The sequence below is a fragment of the Mustelus asterias genome, chromosome 23 (genome assembly GCF_964213995.1).
Source record: "Mustelus asterias chromosome 23, sMusAst1.hap1.1, whole genome shotgun sequence".
Classification (NCBI taxonomy): Eukaryota; Metazoa; Chordata; class Chondrichthyes; order Carcharhiniformes; family Triakidae; genus Mustelus; species Mustelus asterias.
In genome coordinates, this window is record NC_135823.1 from 54,152,701 (window position 1) to 54,177,277 (window position 24,577).

General features: G+C 48.5%; 2 protein-coding genes across 2 annotated transcripts in view; one reads left to right on the forward strand and one right to left on the reverse strand.

Moving 5' to 3' along the window:
* The first annotated feature begins 5,562 nt into the window (after window positions 1-5,562).
* Window positions 5,563-23,766, forward strand: LOC144510790 (cytochrome P450 2K1-like). The gene is made up of 9 exons (XM_078240679.1): window positions 5,563-5,911; window positions 7,112-7,274; window positions 8,376-8,525; window positions 11,152-11,312; window positions 12,248-12,421; window positions 13,115-13,256; window positions 14,645-14,832; window positions 20,528-20,669; window positions 21,400-23,766. Exons 1-9 carry the CDS (start codon window positions 5,711-5,713, stop codon window positions 21,576-21,578), a joined length of 1,500 nt encoding a protein of 499 aa, XP_078096805.1. The 5' UTR covers window positions 5,563-5,710; the 3' UTR covers window positions 21,579-23,766.
* Window positions 9,173-24,577, reverse strand: part of nthl1 (nth-like DNA glycosylase 1) — a 324,946-nt gene continuing 309,541 nt past the window's right edge. The window contains exon 6 of the transcript XR_013500691.1: window positions 9,173-9,195. The gene's annotated coding sequence lies outside the window, so the exon portion shown is untranslated. The remainder of the gene's footprint in view (window positions 9,196-24,577) is intronic.

Below are 24,577 nucleotides of genomic sequence, written 5' to 3' on the forward strand. Positions count from 1 at the left end.
ATCTCGCCTGAATCTGACCTACAACAGGGAGAAGTGTGTATTTCACACGCGCCGCCTAGCTATCCTCGGATACGTGGTGGAAAACGGGGTCATCGGCCCTGATCCAGACCGTATGCGTCCCCTCCTCGAACTTCCCCTGCCCACTAGCGCAAAAGCACTGAGAAGATGCTTAGGCTTCTTCTCTTACTACGCACAGTGGGTTCCCAATTACGCGGACAAAGCCCGTCCGCTCATCAAGCCTATCTCTTCTCCCCTAGCACCAGAGGCTCGTTTGGCCTTTGAAAAACTAAAAGCCGACATCGCGAAAGCCACGATGCACGCTGTCGATGAGTCCATCCCCTTTCAGGTGGAGAGCGATGCATCTGATTTCGCCCTGGCCGCCACACTTAACCAGGCGGGCAGGCCCGTCGCCTTTTTTTCTCGCACCCTCCAAGACCCCGAAATTCAACATTCAACGGTGGAAAAGGAGGCCCAGGCCATTGTGGAGGCCGTCCGGCATTGGCGCCATTACTTGGCGGGAAAACGGTTCACCCTGATCACGGACCAGCGGTCCGTGGCGTTCATGTTCAATAACACGTTACGGGGCAAGATCAAGAACGATAAGATCTTGAGGTGGAGAATCGAACTCTCCACCTATAATTACGACATCATGTATCGTCCAGGGAAACTCAATGAGCCCTCGGATGCCCTGTCGCGTGGAACATGCGCCAGTATGCAGGAGGACCGTTTGCAGGCTCTCCACAATCCCCTCCCAAACTCAAAATCGCTGTAAGTTACACTGAGACGATCAGTTTGCTGATGGATAAAGTATTAAATTCCCGTCCCCCTACTTGGGAATTATATAATCACATTCTCCTGTGAGACGTGCAGGAAGCCAATCAAAATAAGAGTTCAGAGGAAAGTGGAGGATGGTCATTGATGAAACCGTCAAAGATAGAACCCAACACAAAGCAACTTCTGCTGTAGGTCCTGGAAGTGAGATGAATGACCTCCAGCAAGCACACAGGCAATTATTGTTTTCTCAAACATTAACTGATCCTGGAGCAGAGGGGCTGGAGAAACTCATGAGCACTGACTGTTCAGATAACCACATCTCCTGAGTGTTCATAGAGTCATAGAGATATACAGTACAGAAACAGGCCCTTCGGCCCAACTCATCCATGCTGACCAGGTTTCCTAAACTGAACTCGTCCCATTTGCCAGCGGTTGGCCCATATCCCTCTGAACCTTTTCCATCCATGTGCCTGTCCAAATGTCTTTTAAATCTTTTAATTGTACCCGCCTCTACCACCTCCTCTGAAAGCTCATTCCATAGACACACCACACGCTTTGTGAAAAAGTTACCCCTCAGGTCCCTTTTAAATCTTTCCCCTCTCACCTTAACCCTTTGCCCTCTAGTTTTGGACTCGCCAACCCTGGGGAAAAGACCTTGGCTATTCACCTTATCTGCGTCCCTCATGATTTTATAAATCTCTATAAGGTCACTCCGCATCCTCCTACGCTCCAGGGAAAATAGTTTCAAGTTTATTTATTATTGTCACAAGTAGGCTTACATTAACACTGCAATGAAGTTCCTGTGAAAAAACCCTGAGTCGCCACACTGCGACTGTCGGGTACACTGAGGGGGAATTTGGCATGGCCAATGCACCTAACCAGCCTGTCTTTTCAACTATGGGCAGAAACCAGAGCACCCAGAGGAAACATACGCAGACATAGGGAGAACATGCAGATTCTGCACAGACAGTGACCCAAGCCAGGAACTGAACCCGGATACCTGGCGTTGTGAAGCAGCAGTGCTAACCACTGTGCCACCGTGCCACCCCAGTCCCAGCCTATCCAGCCTCTCCTTAGAATTTAAACCTTCCAGACCCGGCAACATTTTTGTCTATCTTTTTTGTACCCTTGCCCGTTTAATAACATCGTTCCTATAGCAGGCCGACAAGAATTATATGCAGTACTCCAAATGTGGCCTTAGCGATCTCTTGTACAGTTGTAACATAAACTGACATATTATCATTAATATTAATATTAACATATTTCTCCCCTGAAAGCGAGGCACCAAAAAGCGAGTAACTACTTGAAAGCATACATTGGCTGGTGTGTCATTGAATTAAGTCAGGAGGAACATTCAGCTGACTGCTGTGCATAGCAAGGTAACAAGAGAGATTCCAAGCATCTCCCCTTGACATTCAATGGCATTACCATCGCTCAATCTCCCACCATCAACATTCACCAGAAACTGGACTGGATCAGCTGTATAAATATTGTGTCTAAAAGAGCAGGTCAGAGGCCTGGAATTCTGTCACAAGTACCTCACCTCCTGTCCAATATCTACAAGCCAATTTCAACAACAGAAGTGTGACGCCATCCAGGAGAAAGCAGGTCACACTGACCACAAACATTTACTCCCTACATTACTGATTCACAGTGGCAGCAATGTGTCCCATCTACAAGATGCACTGCAGCAACTCACCAAGATTCCTTCAACAGCATCTTCCAAACCCACAACCCCTACCATCTGGAAGGAGATAGGCAGCAGATACATGGGAGCGCCACCACCTGACTGTTCCTTGCCAAGTCACTCGCCATCCTGACTTGGAAACATATTGCTGTTCCTTCACTGTCACTGGGTCCAAATCCTGAAATTCCCTCCCTTACAGCACTGTGCACGTACCTAAACCACATGGACTACAGCAGCTCAAGAAGGCAACTCACCACCTGTAACAACTCCTCAGAGGCTGGTGTCCCTTCAGATTCCCTTTATTTAAAAACTCAATTCCACTCCTAAAAATGCTTCAGGTCCAAAGTCAGAATCTGGACTGTCAGTAGAATCATAGAATCCCTGCAATGCAGAAAGAGGCCATTTGGCCCATCGAGCCTCCACTGACAACAATCCCCCCCATCGAGCCTGCACTGACAACAATCCCACCCATTGAGTCAGCATCGACAACTATCCCCGTGACCCCACTTATTTACCCTGCTAATGCCGCTGACGCGAAGGGGCAATTTACCTTGGTTAATCCACCGAACCCACACATTATTGGAGTGTGAGAGGAAACCGGAGAACCCGGAGGAAACCCATGCAGACATGGGGAGAATGTGCAAACTCCACACAGACAGTGACCCAAGGCCAGAATTGAACTCAGGTCCTTGGCACTGTGAGGCAGCAGTGCTAACCACCGTGCCACCCTGACACTCCGCAATAAATATACAGGTGAGAGTCCCTCATTCAGGGAGCACATACTCCAAGAGGCCAACCTCATGAGCCTTGTTGAAGTCATTACATCATCACCTTCTCAAATGCAATTAGAAATGGGCAATAAAGCTGGCCTAGCCAGCGACACCCACATCCTATGAATTAATTTTTTTAAAGTCCTGATGGCAGTGTCATATTGGCAACAGCTAACCTGTTACGAATTTTTCATTTCTACAATTGGGACGTTCTGGAAGAGCATCCAGGATCCTATTCCAAATGCCAAAATCTACACTGCTGACAAGGAGATCACTGTTACTCTTTCCTTTACCATGTGGAACATATATCTATCTCCCTGCTTGTTCCCTCAGTTGACTCTCCCCCAAGAATACGGGTCTCATTGAGGGCAGCAATGTCAATTTAGAGCCATCATAGTTCACATGACATGATTGCAGTCCTTCTTTCTGGATGGTCACTCTTGAGATTGTCCATGAGTGTTTTATCATTCCAAGTGGAAGTGTGACCACAAAAATGGTGATTCCACAGGGTGTGGTTCCCCAGGCAGGAAAAAGGAAGATGGCCTATTTTTGATGTATCGTTTCTAGGCCCTTCTACATTGGGGCGGCACAGTGGCACAGTGGTTAGCACTGCTGCCTCAGAATGCCAAGGACCCGTGTTCAATTCCAGCCTCAGGTGACTGTCTGCGTGGAGGTTGCGTGTTCTCTCCATGTCTGCTTGGGTTTCCTCCAGGTGACCCCGTTTCCTCCCACAGTCCAAAGACATGTGGGTTAGGTTGATGGCCATGCTAAATTGCCCCTTAGTGTCCTGGGTTATGTAAGTTAAGGGGATTAGTACGGTAAATAGGTGGGGTTATGGGGATAGAGGCAGGGTTGGACTGCTGTTGGTGCAGGTTCGATGGGCCGAATGGCCTCCTTCAGCACCATAAGGATTCTATGATTTAGGGTGAGCGAAGGACATCCCAATGAGGACTGTTCAATCACAGATGCCACTGCCCAAAGGCACATCTATCCCAACATAGATGTCCAAACACTTTCATGCATCTGTCACCTCTGAGCTGGTTCTGGACTAGGGACTCCCAGTTCATAGACGTGCCCCCGTCGCCAATTCTCCATCGCCACAGAACATGGCAAATGGAGCCTGATAGAAATCTGAGCGAGATTTTGTATATCTGTGCAACGTTGGCACACCGTCATTGTCCGCACGATTTTGACGATCGGGACCAACCTTGCCATCATAGCTTTCTTCTGCCGCCGCAGCCAGTGAAACACAGTTTTCCTTCCGCTGCACTGCAGTTGAAGACTTTTTGGACAAGCCTCCAAAGCTTGCTGCCATGGGTGTCCCAACCCCAGGAACAAGGACCTCCCATCGACATCCGCCAAGCGATCAGAAGCGTACAGATTCCTCTCCACTACGTCAAGGTGGATTCACTGAGGCACAGTGGGGTGGCACAGCGGCAAAGTGGTTCGCACTGCTGCCTCATAGCCCCAGGGACCCGAATTCGATTTCCGGCTTGGGTCACCGTCTGTGTGGAGTTTGCACATTCTCCCCGTTTCTGCGTGGGTTTCCTCCGGATGCTCCAGTTTCCTCCCACAGTCCAAAGTTGAGCGGGTTAGGTGGATTGACCATGCTAAATTGCTCCTTTGTGTCCCGGGAAGCGTAGGTTTGAGGGATTAGCAGGGTAAATATGTGGGGTTACGGGGATAAGGCCCAGGTGGGATTGTTGTCGGTGCAGGCTCGATGGGCTGAATGGCCTCCTGCTGCACTGTAGGGGTTCTACGATTCTATGATTCTATGATACCAGAAGAGAAGCTTTAATTTCTGCTAGTTCAGCTCTTCAATGATTCAGAGTGAAGGTAATCACACAGCTCCAAGTGCAAGTTCAGTGTAATGATTTATCCATTGGCAAAATATTGAATTGATTTCTAATCTGGGCAGATAATTGTCTCAGTGCCTGGCAGCTGGCTGTGTGATGTTTGGGGCCGCTCTTTGGCTCAGTCTGTGAGGGAAGGATTAATCTTTTGTGTCCTGGCTTTTCTATTGGTTCAAATGGCCTCCTTCTGACTGTAGGAATTCTAAAAGTAATTGCACAGTCCCGGTTATAGTGGTAGATATTGTCAGTGCAGACTCGATGGGCTGAAGGGCTGAGTCTGTGAGGATAGGGGAGGGAAACTAATGGGTATTTATAGCCACCCGATTGATGTTTCATCACTGCTTGGGGGAGGGTCTGTGTTGCATTCGGGACTGTTGCATGGTCGGGGTGAGGAGGAGGGATTATGTCCCGTCCTTCCAGTTAACGTAAAGAAACTTCACTCCTCCTATCAGTTACCATCTGATAAGATTTCAATAAGGGAAAGTCCAGTTAGCTAGAGAGCGACAACTTAAAACCACTTCCACCTGCGTGTGTTAATGCATTTAGGAGCTCATTCGGGAAGGTGCTGAGATCTAACATAAACTGTGATAACTCCTATTGGTCACATTGCCAGTTTAGATCCCAGTATGTCGATTCTAAATGCATTCTCTTTGGATCCTGCCACTCTGGGGTTGTTTGCTGCTCTGACCATTATCCTTCTGGTGTATTTTAACACTGGGTCTAAATCTCATGGAACCCTCAACTTCCCCCCGGGACCCGCTCCTCTCCCAGTGATTGGCAACCTGCACATGTTGGATCTAAAGAACCTGGGCAAATCTTTGATGAAGGTAAGAGAAAACCAGATTCTTACAGTAAATCGGAAAGCTGTTCTGCTGTTTGCCACCTCTTTTCAGTGCCTCGAGATGTTCATTTTTGCGCTGAAGGCGCTATGCCAATGCAGGTTGTTGCCCCAAAAACAATCAGATTGCAGCTGAATTCACCCCCACCCCCCTTAAAGTTTAAAATTTAAAGTCTATTTGTTAGTCACAAGTCTGCTTACATTATCACTGCAGTGAAGCTACTGTGAATATCCCCTAGTCGCCACACTCTGGTGGCTGTTCAGGGCACACTGAGGGCGAATTTAGCATGGTCAATATCCCTAACCAGCACTGTGGGAGGAAACCCAGAGGAAACCCATGCAGACACGGGGAGAATGTGCAAACTCCGCACAGACAGTGACCCAATGGCTGTGCTCCATTCCTAATACAACATGTTATTGAATGCTCAGGATCCTGCCAGCAACCATCTTAAATTCTTCATCTTAAAAAGGGCAGCACGGTGGCACAGTTGTTAGCACTGCTGTCTCACAGCTCCAGGGACCTGGGTTTGATCCTCGGCTTGGGTCACTGTATGTGGGTAGTCTGCATGTTCTCCCCATGTCTGCGTGGCTGTCCACCGGATGCTCCGGTTTCTTCCCACACACCAACAGACGTTCTGGTTGGTGCATTGGCCATACTAAATTTTCCATCAGTGTACCCGAACAGGCGCCGGATTGTAGTGACTCGGGGATTTTCACAGTAATTTCAATGCAGTGTTAATGTAAGCCTAATTGTGACACTAAAAAACAGTAAAAAATAAAAATAACAAACAATAACAATAATAATTTCATCCTGTGCCAGTCAGCCACGGTCTCCATAGACAACCATGATCTGAGTACTTGGGGCAAAAACCCTTTATCCCTTCTGCCACCTGACCAGACGAGGGCAGCAACTGTACAATATGAATTTGTCTGCAATCTCACACTCAAGTGAGCTGATACATGAATGGTCATTGCAGTTTTCCTAGTTGCAGCCCTGTGGACTCAATATGTGAAGATCGTGGCTCTCTGTGGTGAGTACCAGTACCTGGTGAGTGTGAGTGTCCTTATCAAGCTATGTTGCATCCTTCCCGAGTGAACATGTTACAATGTATTATTGAGAAGCCGCACAAGGCATGTGATGTGAATAGTTGAATGAGTTGTTCATGGAAATGTATTGCTTTTGTTTCAGCTATCTGAGAAGTACGGTACAGTATTCAGCATCAAGCTAGGATTCAGGAATGCAGTGGTGCTGACCGGCTATGAGACAGTGAATGATGCACTTGTCAAACATGCAGAGGAATTTGGTGGAAGAGCGCACTTGCCAATATTTGAGGCAAATACAAAGGGACACGGTAATTCTCACCTTTAACTTCACTGTTGTAAAATCTGTCAGTTCAAATCTGGCTGCAGCCTGTCTGGCTTCAAATAATTAATATTTTTCAGACTTTGGCAAAGGTTCGCTTTACTAAACTTTCAAGTTTTGAACAACTTTGGAAGATTAAAAACCAACAAACCCTTTGAATACAATTGGCAACCACTTTTCTGTAACTTCCGTAAAACATTGCTGTGTTTAATTACACAAACGATTAGTATAAGCTACAAATTGGTTACGTTACTGCAGGAATGCTTAGGAAATTCACAATAACTTCATTGCAGTGTTAATGTAAACCCACTTGTGACACGAATAAAAAAGCTAAAAAAAAATTCACGTGGCATCCTACTTTCCATCTTCTTAACAGAGGTATTAATAGGTTAAGAATTTGAAGGATTTGCTGTCACGGGTGAGAACATAAGAACAGGACAATGCCATGAGACCCTTGATCTTACACCTGTGACTGAACTTTCCAAACATGACTTTGGCCCAGATTTCGTAACCTCTTTGGTTAACAGAAGTCTGCCATCTCAAATGTACATTAATAACTAACCCAGTTGCTATTTGCATTTGATGAATTAGGGAGGGAGTAGCCTAAGTGCGAAGATGATGGCCTCGTGATATTATCGCTGGACTATTAATTCAGAAACTCGGCTAAGTTTCTGGGGAACGTGCTGGAAAATCTCAGCAGATCCGGCAGCATTGTTTGACAAAGGGTCATCTGGATGCGAAACATCAGCTCTTTTCTCTCCTTACAGATGCTGCCAGATCTGTCGAGATTTTCCAGCATTTTCTCTTTGGGTTTCAGATTCAAGCACCCGCAGTAATTTCTTTTAACTTTCTGGGGAGCTGGGTTGGTATGAACGGTATGCTTTGTCTGTATAGCACAAGAAACAATGCTTTTCACTGTATCCCAATACATGTGACAATAATAAATTAAATCAATAGTAATTTCGAGGCTCCCATCCCTTTCTATTCTAATTAATTAACTGAAGAGATATTAGCATAATAACTGTTAAATCAAACATCTTTCTTCATATTTGAAGTTTTAATGACTTCTTTCTGATGGATTTAATTGTAGGCGTTATTTTTGGTCATGGGGAGTCATGGAAACAAATGCGAAGGTTCACCTTAACCACCCTGCGAGATTTTGGAATGGGCAAAAAAACCATCGAAGACAAAATAATTGAGGAAACCGAATTTCTGATAAAAATGTTTGATTCTTATGAAGGTGAGTTTGTGTGCGGTAAAGAAACAGAATTATCAATGTTTCTTTTCTCTGTGTGTTTCTAATTATTTGCAAATGAGGTTGAGTTTTAAAGAACCACAGAAGGCCCAGAACTTCCAAGAGTGGCAATCACAGTCAGGTTGCCGCTCTGCCCCTTTTTACTCACCTGGATTGGAAGCTGTGTATTTCTCGCCTGATTTTCCTACTCGGGCCTGAGGGAAAAGTGCAGCGTTCCGGCTCCTGGGACTCTTCATTGCAGAGCAGCAGAATCAGGGGCAGTGAGGCCACGTGCCCTATTTTTAACAGCACTAGTTGCTGTACACCAGGTAGGCTGAAGGGTTCAGGCCACTTTGATAGGAGAGAAGGTAAGTCTGTAATGTGAGTGGGTGAGGGGGTAGAGTGAGGTAATAGTCACAGAGAAAGTAAGGGGGTCTGGTGAAGTGGGGTTAGTACCATAGCTACCCAGAAGTTGCAAGTGACTAAATCTTCCTAACTTTTAGAGAGAGACAACTCTCCTGAAAGAATCAGAACAAAGTCTGTGATTTAAGTCAGGATGCTGGATAATTACCCAGGGCAGGGTACTTAGACAATGGAATGTTAAACTTCCTGGGAATTTCCCATGCAGTGTTTGCATGCGGGTATCCAGGGGGTTGCAGAAGGAGGCCATCTGTCCCTTCGAGCCTGCACCGACAACATTCCCACCCAGGACCAATCCCTGTAACACCACATATTTGCCCTGCAAATCCTCCTGACGCGAAGGCCAATCAACCTAACCCGCAAATCTTTGGACTGTGGGAGGAAACCGGTGCACCCAGAGGAAACCCAAACTGACACGGGGAGAATGTGCAAACTTCTCACAACAGTGACCCAAGGCTGGAATTGAACCTACGCCCATGATGCTGTGAGGCAGCAGTGCTAACCACTGTACCGCCTTGCTATCCCTCTTAAGTACCTCGCCACACCACCCCGGAGATTATAAATACTGGGCAAACATTACAAAGAAGAAATACAGTCAATTGTATTCCTGCTTGCCTTTTGCTGGAACAATCCAAAAGTAATTGTGCTGTGAGGCACAGTGGTTAGCACTGCTGCCTCACTGTGCCAGGGACCCGGGCAGAAAGGCAGTTCAAGGGGGATCTGCCTACTGAGGTAATATGGGCTGAAGTTAGAAATAGGAAAGGAGCGGTCACGTTGTTAGGAGTTTTCTATAGGCCCCCAAATAGTAATAGAGATCTGGAGGAAGAAATTGCAAAGCAGATTATGGATAGGTGTGGAGGTCACAGGGTAGTTGTCATGGGTGACTTTAACTTTCCAAATATTGATTGGAACCTTTATAGGTTGAATAGTTCGGATGGGGCAGTTTTTGTACAGTGTGTGCAGGAGGGTTTCCTGACACAATATGTGGATAAGCCGACAAGAGGTGGGGCCACATTGGACTTGGTACTGGGTAATGAACCAGGCCAAGTGTTAGATTTGTTTGTGGGAGAGCATTTTGGAGATAGTGACCATAATTCGGTGTCTTTCATTATTGCAATGGAGAGGGATAGGGCCATACGGCAGGGCAAGGTTTATAATTGAGGGAGGGGTAATTATGATGCGATTAGGCAGGAGTTAGGCAGCATAAGATGGGAACAGAAACTGTCAGAGAAAGGCACAAATGAAAAGTGAAGCTTGTTCAAGGAACAAATACTGCGTGTCCTTGATAGGTATGTCCCTGTCAGGCAGGGAGGAAATGGCCGAGTGAGGGAACCATGGTTCACAAAAGAGGTTGAATGCCTTGTCAAGAGGAAAAAGGAAGCATATGTAAGGATGAGAAAACAAGGTTCAGTTGGATCGCTTGAGGGGTACAAGGTAGCAAGGAATGAGCTAAAAAAAAGGGCTTAGGAGAGCTAGGAGGGGGCATGAGAAGTCCTTGGCAGGTCGCATCAAGGAAAAACCCAAGGCTTTTTACTCTTACGTGAGAAATAAAAGAATGACCAGGGTGAGGTTAGGGCCGGTCAAGGACAGTAGTGGGAGCTTGTGCATGGAGTCAGAAGAGATAGGAGAGGCGATGAATGAATACTTTTCTTCAGTGTTCACCAAGGAGAGGGGCCATGTTTTTGAGGATGAGTGTGAGATACAGGCTGATAGGCTGGAGGAGGTAGATGTTCTGAGGGAAGATGTATTAGCAATTTTGAAAAACCTGAGGGTCGATAAGTCCCCTGGGCCAGATAGGATATATCCTAGGATTCTTTGGGAGGCAAGGGATGAGATTGCAGAGCCTTTGGCTTTGATCTTTGGGTCCTCACTGTCCACTGGGATAGTCACAGTAAGAAGTCTCACAACACCAGGTTAAAGTCCAACAGGTTTATTTGGTAACTTCTCTCAGAACCGCCGTGACCAACTGGGTTATAGTTTTCCAGTTGATCCATCTCTCATTTCAGGATGTATTCTCCATTTCCTCAGCACAATTTGTATATCTAGGGTGGATTAGAAAATTCTAGTCAGACCCCTGCTGATCCCTCTCTGTGTTCCTATAACAGCCTCGGGAACAATCCGAGTGCCCTCATTAACTGACGAACAATGCAATTGTGATTTTGTTTTGAAGGATCAGCACCAGATTGTGTGTGTGTGCGTGTTTTCTTTGCAGGCCAACCTTTTAATCCAACCATCAAACTGAATGCTGCAGTGGCCAACATAATTTGCTCGATACTGTTTGGTGACAGATTTGATTATGAGGATGAAAGGTTTGTCAGAATCGTAACGAGATTGAATGAAAGCATTCAACTTGCTGGTTCCCCCATGATCCAGGTAAATGTCATCTTTCATTAGCAACAGAAATACATTCCAGCAAAGGGCGGCACGGTAGCACAGTGGTTAGCACTGCTGCTTCACAGCTCCAGGGACCTGGGTTCGATTCCTGGCTTGGGTCACTGTCTGTGTGGAGTTTGCACATTCTCCTCGTGTCTGCGTGGGTTTCCTCCGGGTGCTCTAGTTTCCTCCCACAGTCCAAAGATGTGCGGGTTAAGTTGATTGGCCATGCTAAAATTGCCCCCTAGTGTCCTGGGATGCGTAGATTAGACGGATTAGCAGGTAAAATATGTAGGGAAATGGGGGTAGGGCCTGGGTGGGATTGTGGTCGGTGCAGACTCGATGGGCCGAATGGCCTCTTTCTGTACTGTAGGGTTTCTATGATTCTATGATGATTTGCGACCAGCAGCAGCTGAAAGGGGTGGGGGATCGATAGTGGAGTTCCCAAAAAGCCTGTGTGGTGCAATGTATTAGTTATGTGGAGGAGAAGCGCACCTTAATAATTTACCTGAAGGAGGTTACACTCTCATTGTGTTTGAGCTGGTTCGAGAACCTTAAAATTATGGAGCCAAAATGAGATTAAACATAGAGATTAGCCAGGATCTAATTTAATGGGAGCATCAGGCCCGACTGTTTGTTTCGCCTCCTCCTGCTCCTGTGCTGTTAGTTAATAAGAAAGGGGAATGTTACAACTCTGAGCTAAAAAGAAGCAGGTCGGTAATAATCAAAGAGATTCATGTTAACATTTGTACCGAAGCTCTTTGTTCGGATGAACACTAATGGGTGCACAATCTGGACACTTCAATGTGACAGATTCAGAACATTTTAAAGATTTATTCATTGCACTGTTCTCATTGTGGAATACGGGACGTGAGCAGGTTATTGGTTAACTTTGATATCAAGATAAATAACATCACATTATTTTTATTCCACAGCTGTACAATGCATTTCCCTTCTTGGGATTCCTTCCTGGATCACACAAAAAAATGTTCTCCAATGCTAAGGAGAATATTGCTTACTTGAAGACCCTCTTCATCAATCACCATCAGAACCTGGATGAGAATGACCTGAGGAGTTTTATTGATGCATTCATGTTGCGACAACAACAGGTAGAAACACGACTTCCCTTTTAAGAAGTGCTGTAGATTCTCTATCAGCTCTGGTTATGATGTCTTGGGACAATAAAGGGAACTTTCTTCAACCCAGCATGGCAGAATGGGCTATAAATGTCTGATTCTGTGGAAAGTATCATTCATTTATAAAAGAAAGAACCGGCATTTACATTCTGTCTATCGAACCCCCAGGATGTCCCAAAGCAGATTCCAGCCAATGAGGCACTTTTCAAATGTACTCATTGTTTGTGATGTGAATTCAACCAATATCAGGAAAACAGACTATCTGGTCAATCCCACATTGCTGTTTGTGGGCACTTCCCCAGCTCAGATTGGCTGCTTGTTTCCTACAGTCACCACACTCAAAAGCAACGGTTCATTGGCTGTCAGGCACTTTGCAACATCCTCAGGTCATAAAAGACAGAATAGAAATCTTAAGACAGCAGGGAGACCCCCCCTTCCTTTTCTTTGCAATATTTCCACCCGAGAGAGCAGACAGAGCCTTTGTTTAACACCTTATCAAAAGTGGCAAACCATTGCCTGGAGCAAACCCATTGCTGCCTCTTATTCCTGGCCCCTTTTCTGTATTGCATTTCCCAATAATGTAGAATTCAGGTTAATAATACACCCATGCCGCACTCTACTGGTTCCAATCCCAGTTCTGAGTTCTTTTCTTGTTATCTCTTGTAGGAATCGGACAATCCTAATTCATACTTTAATGAAAACAACTTAACGTTCACCGCGATCAACCTATTTGCTGCAGGGATGGAGACCACCTCAACCACAATTCGTTGGGGAATGCTTCTGATGATGAAATATCCAGAGATTCAGAGTAAGGAGCAGTCTGATTCCATTCTGGACCCATCTTGTTGTATCATTTTGTATCCCTCACTCTCAGATTATCATGGGTGTGATTTTGAACTTTTTTTCTCCCTCTTTACGGAATGTGGGTGCCACTGTCTATTGCCAGCATTTATTGTGTGACCATGCTGTGCCTTTCAGAAATGTATTTTAATCAGGTTCCTCTGCAGTATGTTTCAAGCAGGCCCTGGCTTTTGTTGGCACCGTGATGTCTGTGACCGGTGTCCTTTATTGCTGCTGGGACAATATAATTGATATCACGTTGATTTTAATCTGGACTAATGCAGTGTTCTGTGGTTTCATGGTCCTTTGGGGATTGTTGAGTGGAGCTTGATTTGGGGATGTGACTCCAGTGGGTCACTTGAAACATACCTGGAGTGAAATACCTGATGCTCACCCTAACACCAAAATCAAATGTAAAACTTAGGATCTGGGCTAACTTCATTAAACACCTTGGAGTTTCTGACCTGTGTCTTAACAATTGCCCATCTCTAGTTGCCCTTCACAATGTGGTCGTGAGCTAACTTCCTGAACCACTGCAGTTTCTGTGATGGAGGTACACCCTCAGTACTGTTGGGGAGGGAGTTCCTGGATTTTGACCCAGTGACAGTGGAGGAAATACAAAACATTTCCAAGTCAGGATGGTGAGAAGGGGAATCTCTAGGTAGTGGTGTTACCATGTATCTGCTGCCCTTGCCCTTCTAGATGGTATTGGTCGTGGGTTTGGAAGGTGCTGCCTCAGGATCCTTGGTCAGTTCCTGCAGTGCATCTTGTAGATTGTACACACTGCTGTCACTGTTCATTGGTGGTGGATGGAGTGAATGTGGAAGGGGTACCAACCAAGCGTGCTGCTTCTTTCCCAGATGGTGTCAAGCTTCTTGTGTGCTGTTGAAGCTGTACTCATCCAGGCAAATGGAGAGAATTCCATCTCAATCCTGACTTGTGCCTTGTAGCTGATGAACTAGTTTTGGGAAGTCAGGAGGTTAGTTACTTGGTGTAGGATCCCTGGCCGCTGACCTGCTTACATTGCCATAGTATTTATACGGATAATCCAGTTCAGTTTCTGGTCAGTGCAAAGCCCCAGGATGTTGATAGTGGGGAATTCAGTGATGGTAATGCCATTGAAATTTGAGTGTTGATGGTTGGATTCTCTCTTGCTGGAGGTGGTCAATGCCTGGCACTTGTGTGGCGCGAATGTTACTTTTCACTTGTCAGTCCAATGCTGGATATTGTCAAGGGCAGTCATTCAGCTCTTTCCCCCATGTTTAAACCAAGGCTGTAATGAGGTCAGGAGTTGTCTTGCCTGAAAAAAGCCAGAACCGTACTTTTAATCACTTTATAAATCTTTTTGTCTTGCAGAAAAGATTCACGAGGAAATTATCAAAGTAATTGGATCAGACCGATCTCCCAGAGTTCAAGATCGGAAAAGTTTGCCGTTCACTGACGCAGTGATCCACGAAATCCAGAGGTTTGGTGACATCGTGCCCATGAACCTCCCACACGAAAGCACAGTGGACATAACCTTCAAAGGATTCTTCATTCCAAAGGTACTCTCGGGAAGCTATGGCCACAACTGGGGCCTGATATTATGACATTTCATGGAAATCCTGGGGAGGATTTGATCTCTCAAGTTTGCATCTAATTACACTTTGCACCATTTGTGCCTCAGTGGCTAGCTGTCATTAACTGATATGTACCAAAGTTGTTGGAGGAAGAGCAGAGGAGTGGAAATAAGTCGAAACCCAATCATAGAGCTAGCACGGAAAGGATGGAGCGAATGGCCTCATTTTCCGTTGCATTATTTGAGGTTATTTTAAGCTGTGAACGAATAGGGAGAAAGGGAGAATAAATTGGAAACATATGAGTTCACAACCAAAACTTTTATTGCACACCTTTTAATGCAGAATTTGAATTTCCCAAGGAAATATTCAGGAGCAAATGTTTGACACCGAGCCACAGCAGGAGATATCAGGAGAGATAACATAAACTGAGTTCGGCTTAAAAGGAAGACTTGCTTTTATAAAGCACTTTGCATGACTCCAGGATGTCTCAAAGCATTTTAGATCCAATGAAATACTTTTGAAGTGTAGTCATCGTCGTAATGTGGGAAATGCAGCATTCGATATGCGCACAGCAAACAGCAATGTGACCATTGTAGTGTAGTGTCATGTGGTATATTGGGTTTTAATATGTTAATTCTAATTGTATATCATCACAGGAAGTGATGCAACATCACATGATTTATTTTGCCTCGTTTACACCCTCGTGGAAAGTATAAGCCAGAACAGTAAGATGTGTTCCAGTAAAGCTCCTGTTTCATACCTCTGCAAACTCATGAAGTATTTTGCATTCAGTTAACAAGACTGGGAATGTTGTAATAATGACCGGATAATCTTTTTCATCTCCCAGGAAGACAGAAATGGGGCCTCAGCTTCAATCCTGTCCAATTGAAAAGGCAGTGGTTGGGATTGTGGCAGGACCGAAAATTTGCGTTGAATGTGAATGGAACTTTCTGCAGGTCTGCCAAAAATTCCATCCCGCCTGCGACTGGAAAATCCTGGCCAGTATCTCTGCAATCGCGGCACTGGAGTGGTGGTCTCTGTACTGGAGTGCTGGTCTCTGTACTGGAGTGCTGGTCTCTGTACTGGAGTGCTGGTCTCTGTACTGGAGTGCTGGTCTCTGTACTGGAGTGGCGGTCTCTGCACTGGAGCGGCGATCTCTGCGCTGGAGCGGCGGTCCCTGTACTGGAGCGGCGGTCTCTGTGCTGGAGCGGCGGTCTCTGTGCTGGAGCGGCGGTCTCAGTGCTGGAGCGGCGGTCTCTGTGCTGGAGCGGCGATCTCTGTGCTGGAGCGGCGGTCTCTGTACTGGAGCGGCGGTCTCTGTACTGGAGTGCTGGTCTCTGTGCTGGAGCGGCGGTCTCTGTGCTGGAGCGGCGGTCTCTGTGCTGGAGCGGCGGTCTCAGTGCTGGAGCGGCGGTCCCTGTGCTGGAGCGGCGGTCCCTGCGCTGGAGCGGCGGTCTCTGTGCTGGAGCGGCGGTCTCTGTGCTGGAGCGGCGGTCTCTGTGCTGGAGCGGCGATCCCTGTGCTGGAGCGGCGGTCTCTGTGCTGGAGTGCTGGTCTCTGTACTGGAGCGGCGGTCTCTGTGCTGGAGCGGCGGTCTCTGTGCTGGAGCGGCGATCCCTGTGCTGGAGCGGCGGTCTCTGTGCTGGAGCGGCGGTCCCTGTGCTGGAGCGGCGGTCTCTGCGCTGGAGCGGCGATCTCTGTGCTGGAGCGGCGGTCTCTGTACTGGAGCGGCGGTCCCTGCGCTGGAGCGGCGGTCTCTGTGCTGGAGCGGCGGTCTCTGTGCTGGAGCGGCGGTCTCTGTGCTGGAGCGGCGGTCTCTGTGCTGGAGCGGCGGTCTCTGTGCTGGAGCGGCGGTCTCTGTGCTGGAGCGGCGGTCTCTGTGCTGGAGCGGCGGTCTCTGTGCTGGAGCGGCGGTCTCTGTACTGGAGCGGCGGTCTCTGTACTGGAGCGGCGGTCTCTGTACTGGAGCGGCGGTCTCTGTGCTGGAGCGGCGGTCTCTGTGCTGGAGCGGCGGTCTCTGTGCTGGAGCGGCGGTCCCTGCGCTGGAGTGCTGGTCTCTGTGCTGGAGCGGCGGTCTCTGCGCTGGAGTGGCGGTCTCTGTACTGGAGCGGCGATCTCTGTGCTGGAGCGGCGGTCCCTGTGCTGGAGCGGCGGTCTCTGCGCTGGAGCGGCGGTCTCTGTACTGGAGCGGCGATCTCTGTGCTGGAGCGGCGGTCTCTGTACTGGAGCGGCGGTCTCTGTACTGGAGCGGCGATCTCTGTGCTGGAGCGGCGGTCCCTGCGCTGGAGCGGCGGTCTCTGCGCTGGAGTGGCGGTCTCTGTACTGGAGCGGCGATCTCTGTGCTGGAGCGGCGGTCTCTGTACTGGAGCGGCGATCTCTGCGCTGGAGCGGCGGTCTCTGTGCTGGAGCGGCGATCTCTGCGCTGGAGCGGCGGTCTCTGTACTGGAGCGGCGATCTCTGCGCTGGAGCGGCGGTCTCTGCGCTGGAGCGGCGGTCTCTGTACTGGAGCGGCGGTCCCTGTGCTGGAGCGGCGGTCTCTGTGCTGGAGCGGCGGTCTCTGTGCTGGAGCGGCGGTCTCTGTGCTGGAGCGGCGATCTCTGTGCTGGAGTGGCGGTCCCTGCGCTGGAGCGGCGGTCTCTGTACTGGAGCGGCGATCTCTGTACTGGAGCGGCGATCTCTGTACTGGAGCGGCGATCTCTGCGCTGGAGCAGCGGTCTCTGCGCTGGAGCGGCGGTCTCTGTACTGGAGCGGCGATCTCTGTACTGGAGCGGCGATCTCTGTGCTGGAGTGGCGGTCCCTGCGCTGGAGCGGCGGTCCCTGTGCTGGAGCGGCGGTCTCTGTGCTGGAGCGGCGGTCTCTGCGCTGGAGTGGCGGTCTCTGTACTGGAGCGGCGGTCCCTGTACTGGAGCGGCGGTCCCTGTGCTGGAGCGGCGGTCTCTGTGCTGGAGCGGCGATCTCTGTGCTGGAGCGGCGGTCCCTGTGCTGGAGCGGCGGTCCCTGTGCTGGAGCGGCGGTCTCTGTGCTGGAGTGGCGGTCTCTGCGCTGGAGTGGCGGTCTCTGTACTGGAGCGGCGGTCCCTGTGCTGGAGCGGCGGTCTCTGTGCTGGAGCGGCGGTCTCTGCGCTGGAGTGGCGGTCTCTGTACTGGAGCGGCGGTCCCTGTGCTGGAGCGGCGATCTCAGTGCTGGAGCGGCGGTCTCTGTGCTGGAGTGGCGATCTCTGTACTGGAGCGGCGATCTCTGTGCTGGAGCGGCGATCTCTGTGCTGGAGCGGCGATCTCTGTGCTGGAGCGGCGATCTCTGTGCTGGAGCGGCGATCTCTGTGCTGGAGCGGCGATCTCTGCGCTGGAGCAGCGGTCTCTGTACTGGAGCGGCGGTCTCTGCGCTGGAGCGGCGATCTCTGTGCTGGAGCGGCGGTCCCTGCGCTGGAGCGGCGATCTCTGTACTGGAGCGGCGGTCTCTGCGCTGGAGCGGCGATCTCTGTACTGGAGCAGCGGTCCCTGTGCTGGAGCGGCGGTCCCTGTGCTGGAGCGGCGGTCCCTGCGCTGGAGCGGCAGTCCCTGTACTGGAGCGGCGGTCCCTGTACTGGAGCGGCGGTCCCTGTGCTGGAGCGGCGGTCCCTGTGCTGGAGCGGCGGTCCCTGTGCTGGAGCGGCGGTCCCTGCGCTGGAGCGGCGATCTCTGTACTGGAGCGGCGGTCTCTGTACTGGAGCGGCGGTCTCTGTACTGGAGCGGCGGTCTCTGTACTGGAGCGGCGATCTCTGTGCTGGAGCGACGGTCCCTGCGCTGGAGCGGCGGTCTCTGTGCTGGAGCGGCGGTCTCTGTACTGGAGCGGCGATCTCTGTGCTGGAGCGGCGATCTCTGTGCTGGAGCGGCGATCTCTGTGCTGGAGCGGCGGTCTCTGCGCTGGAGCGGCGATCTCTGTGCTGGAGCGGCGATCTCTGTGCTGGAGCGGCGATCTCTGTGCTGGAGCGGCGGTCTCTGTACTGGAGCGGCGATCTCTGTGCTGGAGCGGCGATCTCTGTGCTGGAGCGGCGATCTCTGTGCTGGAGCGGCGATCTCTGTGCTGGAGCGGCGGTCTCTGTGCTGGAGCGGCGGTCTCTGTGCTGGAGCGGCGATCTCTGTGCTGGAGCGGCGATCTCTGTGCTGGAGCGGCGGTCTCTGTGCTGGAGCGGCGGTCTCTGTGCTGGAGCGGCGGTCCCTGTGCTGGAGCGGCGGTCCCTGTGCTGGAGCGGCGATCCCTGTGCTGGAGCGGCGGTCCCTGTGCTGGAGCGGCGGTCCCTGTGCTGGAGTGCTGGTCTCTGCGCTGGAGCGGCGGTCCCTGTGCTGGAGCGGCGGTCCCTGTGCTGGAGCGGCGGTCCCTGTGCTGGAGTGCTGGTCTCTGCGCTGGAGCGGCGGTCCCTGCGCTGGAGCGGCGGTCCCTGTGCTGGAGCGGCGGTCCCTGTGCTGGTGTGCTGGTCTCTGCGCTGGAGCGGCGGTCCCTGTGCTGGAGCGGCGGGCGGTCCCTGTGCTGGAGCGGCGGGCGGTCCCTGTGCTGGAGCGGCGGTCCCTGTGCTGGAGCGGCGGTCCCTGTGCTGGAGCGGCGGTCCCTGTGCTGGAGCGGCGGTCCCTGTGCTGGAGCTGCGATCTCTGTGCTGGAGCGGCGATCTCTGTGCTGGAGCGGCGGTCCCTGTGCCTGAGCGGCGGTCCCTGTGCTGGAGCGGCGATCTCTGTGCTGGAGCGGCGGTCCCTGCGCTGGAGCGGCGATCTCTGTGCTGGAGCGGCGATCTCTGTGCTGGAGCGGCGATCTCTGTACTGGAGCGGCGGTCTCTGTGCTGGAGCGGCGGTCCCTGTGCTGGAGCGGCGGTCTCTGTGCTGGAGCGGCGGTCTCTGTACTGGAGCGGCGGTCCCTGTACTGGAGTGCTGGTCTCTGTGCTGGAGTGCTGGTCTCTGTGCTGGAGCGGCGATCTCTGTGCTGGAGCGGCGGTCTCTGTGCTGGAGCGGTGGCCTCTGTGCTAAAATAAAAGCATCACAAAGAAATGTGGGTTTAATGTCACAGACAACCCGTATGCAGGTACAGCAGATAATAAAGAAAGCAAATGGAATATTGACATTTATAGCTAAAGGAATGGAATATAAAGGTGAGGAAGGATTGTTGCAACGATGGAGTATTGTGCACAGTTTTGGTCCCCGTATTGGAGGAAAGATGTCGTGGCATTGGAGGCAGTTCAGAGGAGGTTCACTCGATTGATTCCAGAGATGAGGGATTTGTCATATGAAGAGAGATTGAACAGTTTAGGCCGATACTCTCTGGAAATTAGAAGCATGAGGGGAGATCAAATTGAGGTTTACAAGATAATGAAAGGAATAGATGTGGAGTGGATGCTGCCACTGGTGGGGCATTCTAGGATGAGCGGTCATAGTCTTAGGATAATGGGAAGCAAATTTAAAACAGAGTTGAGGAGAAACGACTTGTCCCAGCGTGTTGTGAATCTGTGGAATTCGCTACCCCAAAGTGGAATGGATGTTGGGACAGTGAATAAATTTAAGGAGGAGTTAGACAGATTTTTAATTGGTAATGGGTTGAAGGGTTATGGGGAGAAGACAGGAAAATGGGGATGAGGAGCATATCAGCCATGATCGAATGGCAGTGTAGATTCAATGGGCTAAATGGATTAATTCTGTTTATGAACTTATATTTCCAGGGAACCTATGTGATTCCATTGCTGTCCTCTGTGCTGTATGATAAAACCCAATGGGAAAAACCAAATGAGTTCAACCCATCTCACTTTCTGGATGCTGAGGGCAAATTTGTGAGGAGAGAAGCCTTCATGCCTTTCTCTGCAGGTAGCACAACGTCTGACATTTTTGGATTGTGTATTGGTGGAAACATTCTCTCCCTTGCTGGGGAAAGTAACATGTGGGAAATGCAGCATTAAGGGAATTCCATGTCTATTATCTTTTTCTTGGGGCTGTGTGGGATGTTGGTGACCTTTTATTCAGACTGCCTAAACCTACTTATCTCCACAATGGTGAGACTGGCTAAGGAAGCTTGAACTGGGAATTAATGGAACACTCATTTATTAAAACTGCACCTTCACAGTTTCAGGGCATCATAACTTTCAGCATGCCAATGTCTTTGATCCATAGTCACTATTGAAATGGAGGGGACACTGCCAGCAATTCACAAACAATGCCAGATTGCTCCTCAGTCTAATGTTTGATCTGAAACATGGTCCCTCTGAAAGGGGCACTCTCCGTTCTGCACCCAGAGCACCATCCTGGATTTTGTGCTCAAGTCTCTGGAGTGGGGCTTGGAGGCCCTTTTTCTCTGAGATTCTGAAGCATTTAATTTTGTTCTGAGCCTGAGATACAGAGGCCACAGGGACAAATACTTCAACCCAGTGAGATTGTATTTAGTGACATTCAATAAGAGAACAAAACTGCACTTGTTAAGCCTCAGTTTCTGTACGGCTGTATAAAACTGCAATGTCCCATTTGCTGTTTTAAAAATCATTCTGAATAACTTTGTTTCTTTGAGCAGCATCATTGACAATTCTGCAATTTTTTTCTGTAGGTCGGAGGGCCTGCGCTGGTGAGACCCTGGCGAAGATGGAACTGTTCCTGTTCTTTACAGCTCTGGTACAAAAATTCAAGTTTCAAGTTCCACCAAATGCCAGTGAATTGGGGCTCGGGTCAGTTGTGGGTTTAACTTCATTCCCTAAGTACCCGTATGTATGTGCAGTCCGTCGCTGATTTACACAATGATTTACCTGATAACTTCTTTCATCACTTCTAGAAATATGTGGGGTTGTTTTTACACCGTGTCTGTAATGTTTGTCATTGGGCTGAGATGTGTGGGTGAAGTTTATGGTGTGTCTACAACACACCCTGTCATTAATGCACAAAGAGGACAGGACGTTCAGGGAGTTGAGAGATACACCATGAGTTGTGAAGTTCCAGAACTTTCTGGGTGGGTTTTCCTACCAAGCCAAGAGTCCCATTTACAGCACACAAATGATATCTCACCATTAACCTCCCGGTTCCATTAAGGACTTTCTGAATTTGCTTCTTAATCACCCATTGGCTGCACTGAAGGAAGTATCTGCTCAACCTTAATCTGGAGAGTGAGTGGGGTTCATCTAAGCAGCAGGGTGTTTGTCAGTAAATTGTGGTGGGTGGGATTCCATTTTATTCTAATTGCTAACTGAGTGATGGTTGTGTGCCAGTTTTAGTGAAATCATTCCCCTCTCCATTGCAATCATTGTTACTATTTTATTACACCGATCATTTAGGATCAATCAGCCCCTCCCTCCACCCAGTTGCTCCTTTGTTTAATACACATTAGTGTGCAGTCGTTTCACTGTTCTCCAAGAACCATGTGAATGGGAAGGTGAGTGAATGCATTCCTGGAAGCATCATCATTTGACCTCTCACCTCCAGCTGCTCGGACCCTATGACACTTCCATTGGTCGTCCAACACGTCTGTTTCCACAGTGCCCAGCCAATTATTGGACTCCAACCACTTCATTGAATGCCAGCCTTTTATTCCCATCATCTATATTTTTATATCTGATGAACTGTTCAAAGAATGAAAAAGTGATGCGTAATTCTTTGATGCCCCAATAATTAGACTCTTGGTTTGTCCGAGCAATGTTCTGAAAATTAATCTTGAATCCATGGAGACACCAGAGCAATCCTAGAATAGAGTGGTGATGGCAATGAAGGTGACCATTTGACCCGTTGAATTCCTGTTGTCTTTTTGTAAATTTACCATCTCAGTCCCATTCTGTCCCTGTATTCCCGTTGCTCTGTAAATGGATTTCCCTGAAGCTCGCATCCATTTTCCTTTTCAAACCATTCATTGTCGCTGCTTCGATCATCTTTATAGACAACACATTTCAAGTCCTTACCGCTTCGGTGTAAAAATGTTCTTCATCATCCTGAATCTAAATCTTTGTCCCCTCGTCCTTGACTCATCAACTGATGGGAACAGTTTTTCCTTGACTAGCTTATCTAACCTAAGCCTATCTGTTCAACTCCTGTTCTGCTACGATGGCATGTCCATTCAAGGGGTTGACCCCATCCATTATAATTCAATCCAGATCTTCACGGAAGCCTGAGGAGCCTGTGTGGAAATTGCTTTTCTCTCCAGGTTCATTGACAGACATCTTAACAGTTCATCGGTGTCCATTTTTAAATCAATAAAGACAATTCCAGAAGCTTCCATACAGACACAGACCATGTTCAATGTTATGAATATGAGCTGTATTTTACTGGGCAAGATATCGAGACATGCATCATCCACCAATTCTTAGTTTCCTTACCATCCTTTCCATCATTGTTCAAGTTGCTGGTTCCCTGGAGGGTAGGGAACATGAGAATGACCTTCCCAATCTGCACGCTGTGTGAAATTGCAGATTGATTTGCAAGGTTAATTTTTGGAATGAGAAATTGGATGCTGCAGATTCATGTAAGGAAATGTTTCCCTCGCCTTTTCCCCGTGTGACCCCATTTAACTCCTTCAACCTTCTGTGACTCCAAAGTGAAAAATTGGGTGGTATGAGAGTTGTAGCTGGAGGAGATTCAGCTCTTGTGTGATAGGGGGATTATTAATGGACTATTAGTGTATTTGGGCACTGATTATAAATCTAATAGCATTATAATTATTGATACAATTGGCAAATGATTTGAATATGGTAATATAATCCTGATTATTAATGTAATAGGATATTGATGAATTATGCAGTGAGATCCTGATTGTTGCTGCAATAGGCACGTGACTATTGATAGAATCCTGATTATTAATGTTTTTGTATCCAGAATCTTAAAGCAATCAGACTGTGATTTGGAATGTAACATGTACCTGGTTATTAGTGCAATAGGATTCTGAGCATGATGTAATACAGTCTTCATTATTGATACAATAAAATTCCAATTATTAATCCAATAGCGTGATGATTATTAATGCATTGTAATCCTGACTGTTGGTGATTCCTGATTGTTGAACAAATAGGCATTCTTCTCAAAGAAAAACAAACACCATTGGTGTGATCTTACCAAAAAATGTCCGAGTGCCAAAGGAGCGTGAAAACGGGAGAAATCCGCACCTTTTCTTGGGCGACTTTAAAAGTGAATCTTACCTGACTCTGTCAAAACAAATGAGGACAAACATGTTTTGTGGCAGCAGGGGGAGTGAGTGGGGCTAGCTCGCCTGAAAGCCGGCTGATAGTGGCAGAGGGTTCAATTGCAAAAGTCATGGCCTCCCGCAGATACTGCAGGGTTTCTGGCTGATTTACCACGTATTTACCCTGCTAATCCCTCTGACTCGAAGGGTCAATTTATCATGGCCAATCAACCTAACCTGTCCATCTTTGGAGTGTAGAATTGAACTCGGGTCTGTGAGGCAGCAGTGTTAACCACTGTGTCACCATATTTCTGTGAATTCAATTCAAAGTGAAACAGTTAGAAATAAAAATAGAAGGAATGGAAAAAGATAACTTTTCTGAGATAAATGGCAATGCAAAAACTTGAATTTGAGGCTGAAGAAAAAGACAGGGAAACAGGAAAAAGGAAAGAGCATTTCAACGAGGACAAGCAGAGAGGCAGAAGAGAGAAAGAGAGATAAATATCTTGAAACGGAAGAGAGAGAAAGGGGATTGGAAATGGAAAATTTAGCAAGAGAAGAAAGAGAAAAGGAGAGGGAGAAATTCTGCTTCCAATCTGGTAGTTAACAAAGAAACTCTGGAGGAAAG

What these genes read in the sequence shown, in the direction of transcription:
- LOC144510790 (XM_078240679.1), top strand. Translation starts at nt 5,711, where the DNA reads ATGTCGATTCTAAATGCATTCTCTTTGGATCCTGCCACTCTGGGGTTG. An exon ending in GGCAAATACAAAGGGACACG is followed by an intron (nt 7,275 to 8,375) that starts GTAATTCTCACC and finishes ATTTAATTGTAG; the next exon opens with GCGTTATTTTTGGTCATGGG. An exon ending in CTTCATGCCTTTCTCTGCAG is followed by an intron (nt 20,670 to 21,399) that starts GTAGCACAACGT and finishes TTTTTTCTGTAG; the next exon opens with GTCGGAGGGCCTGCGCTGGT.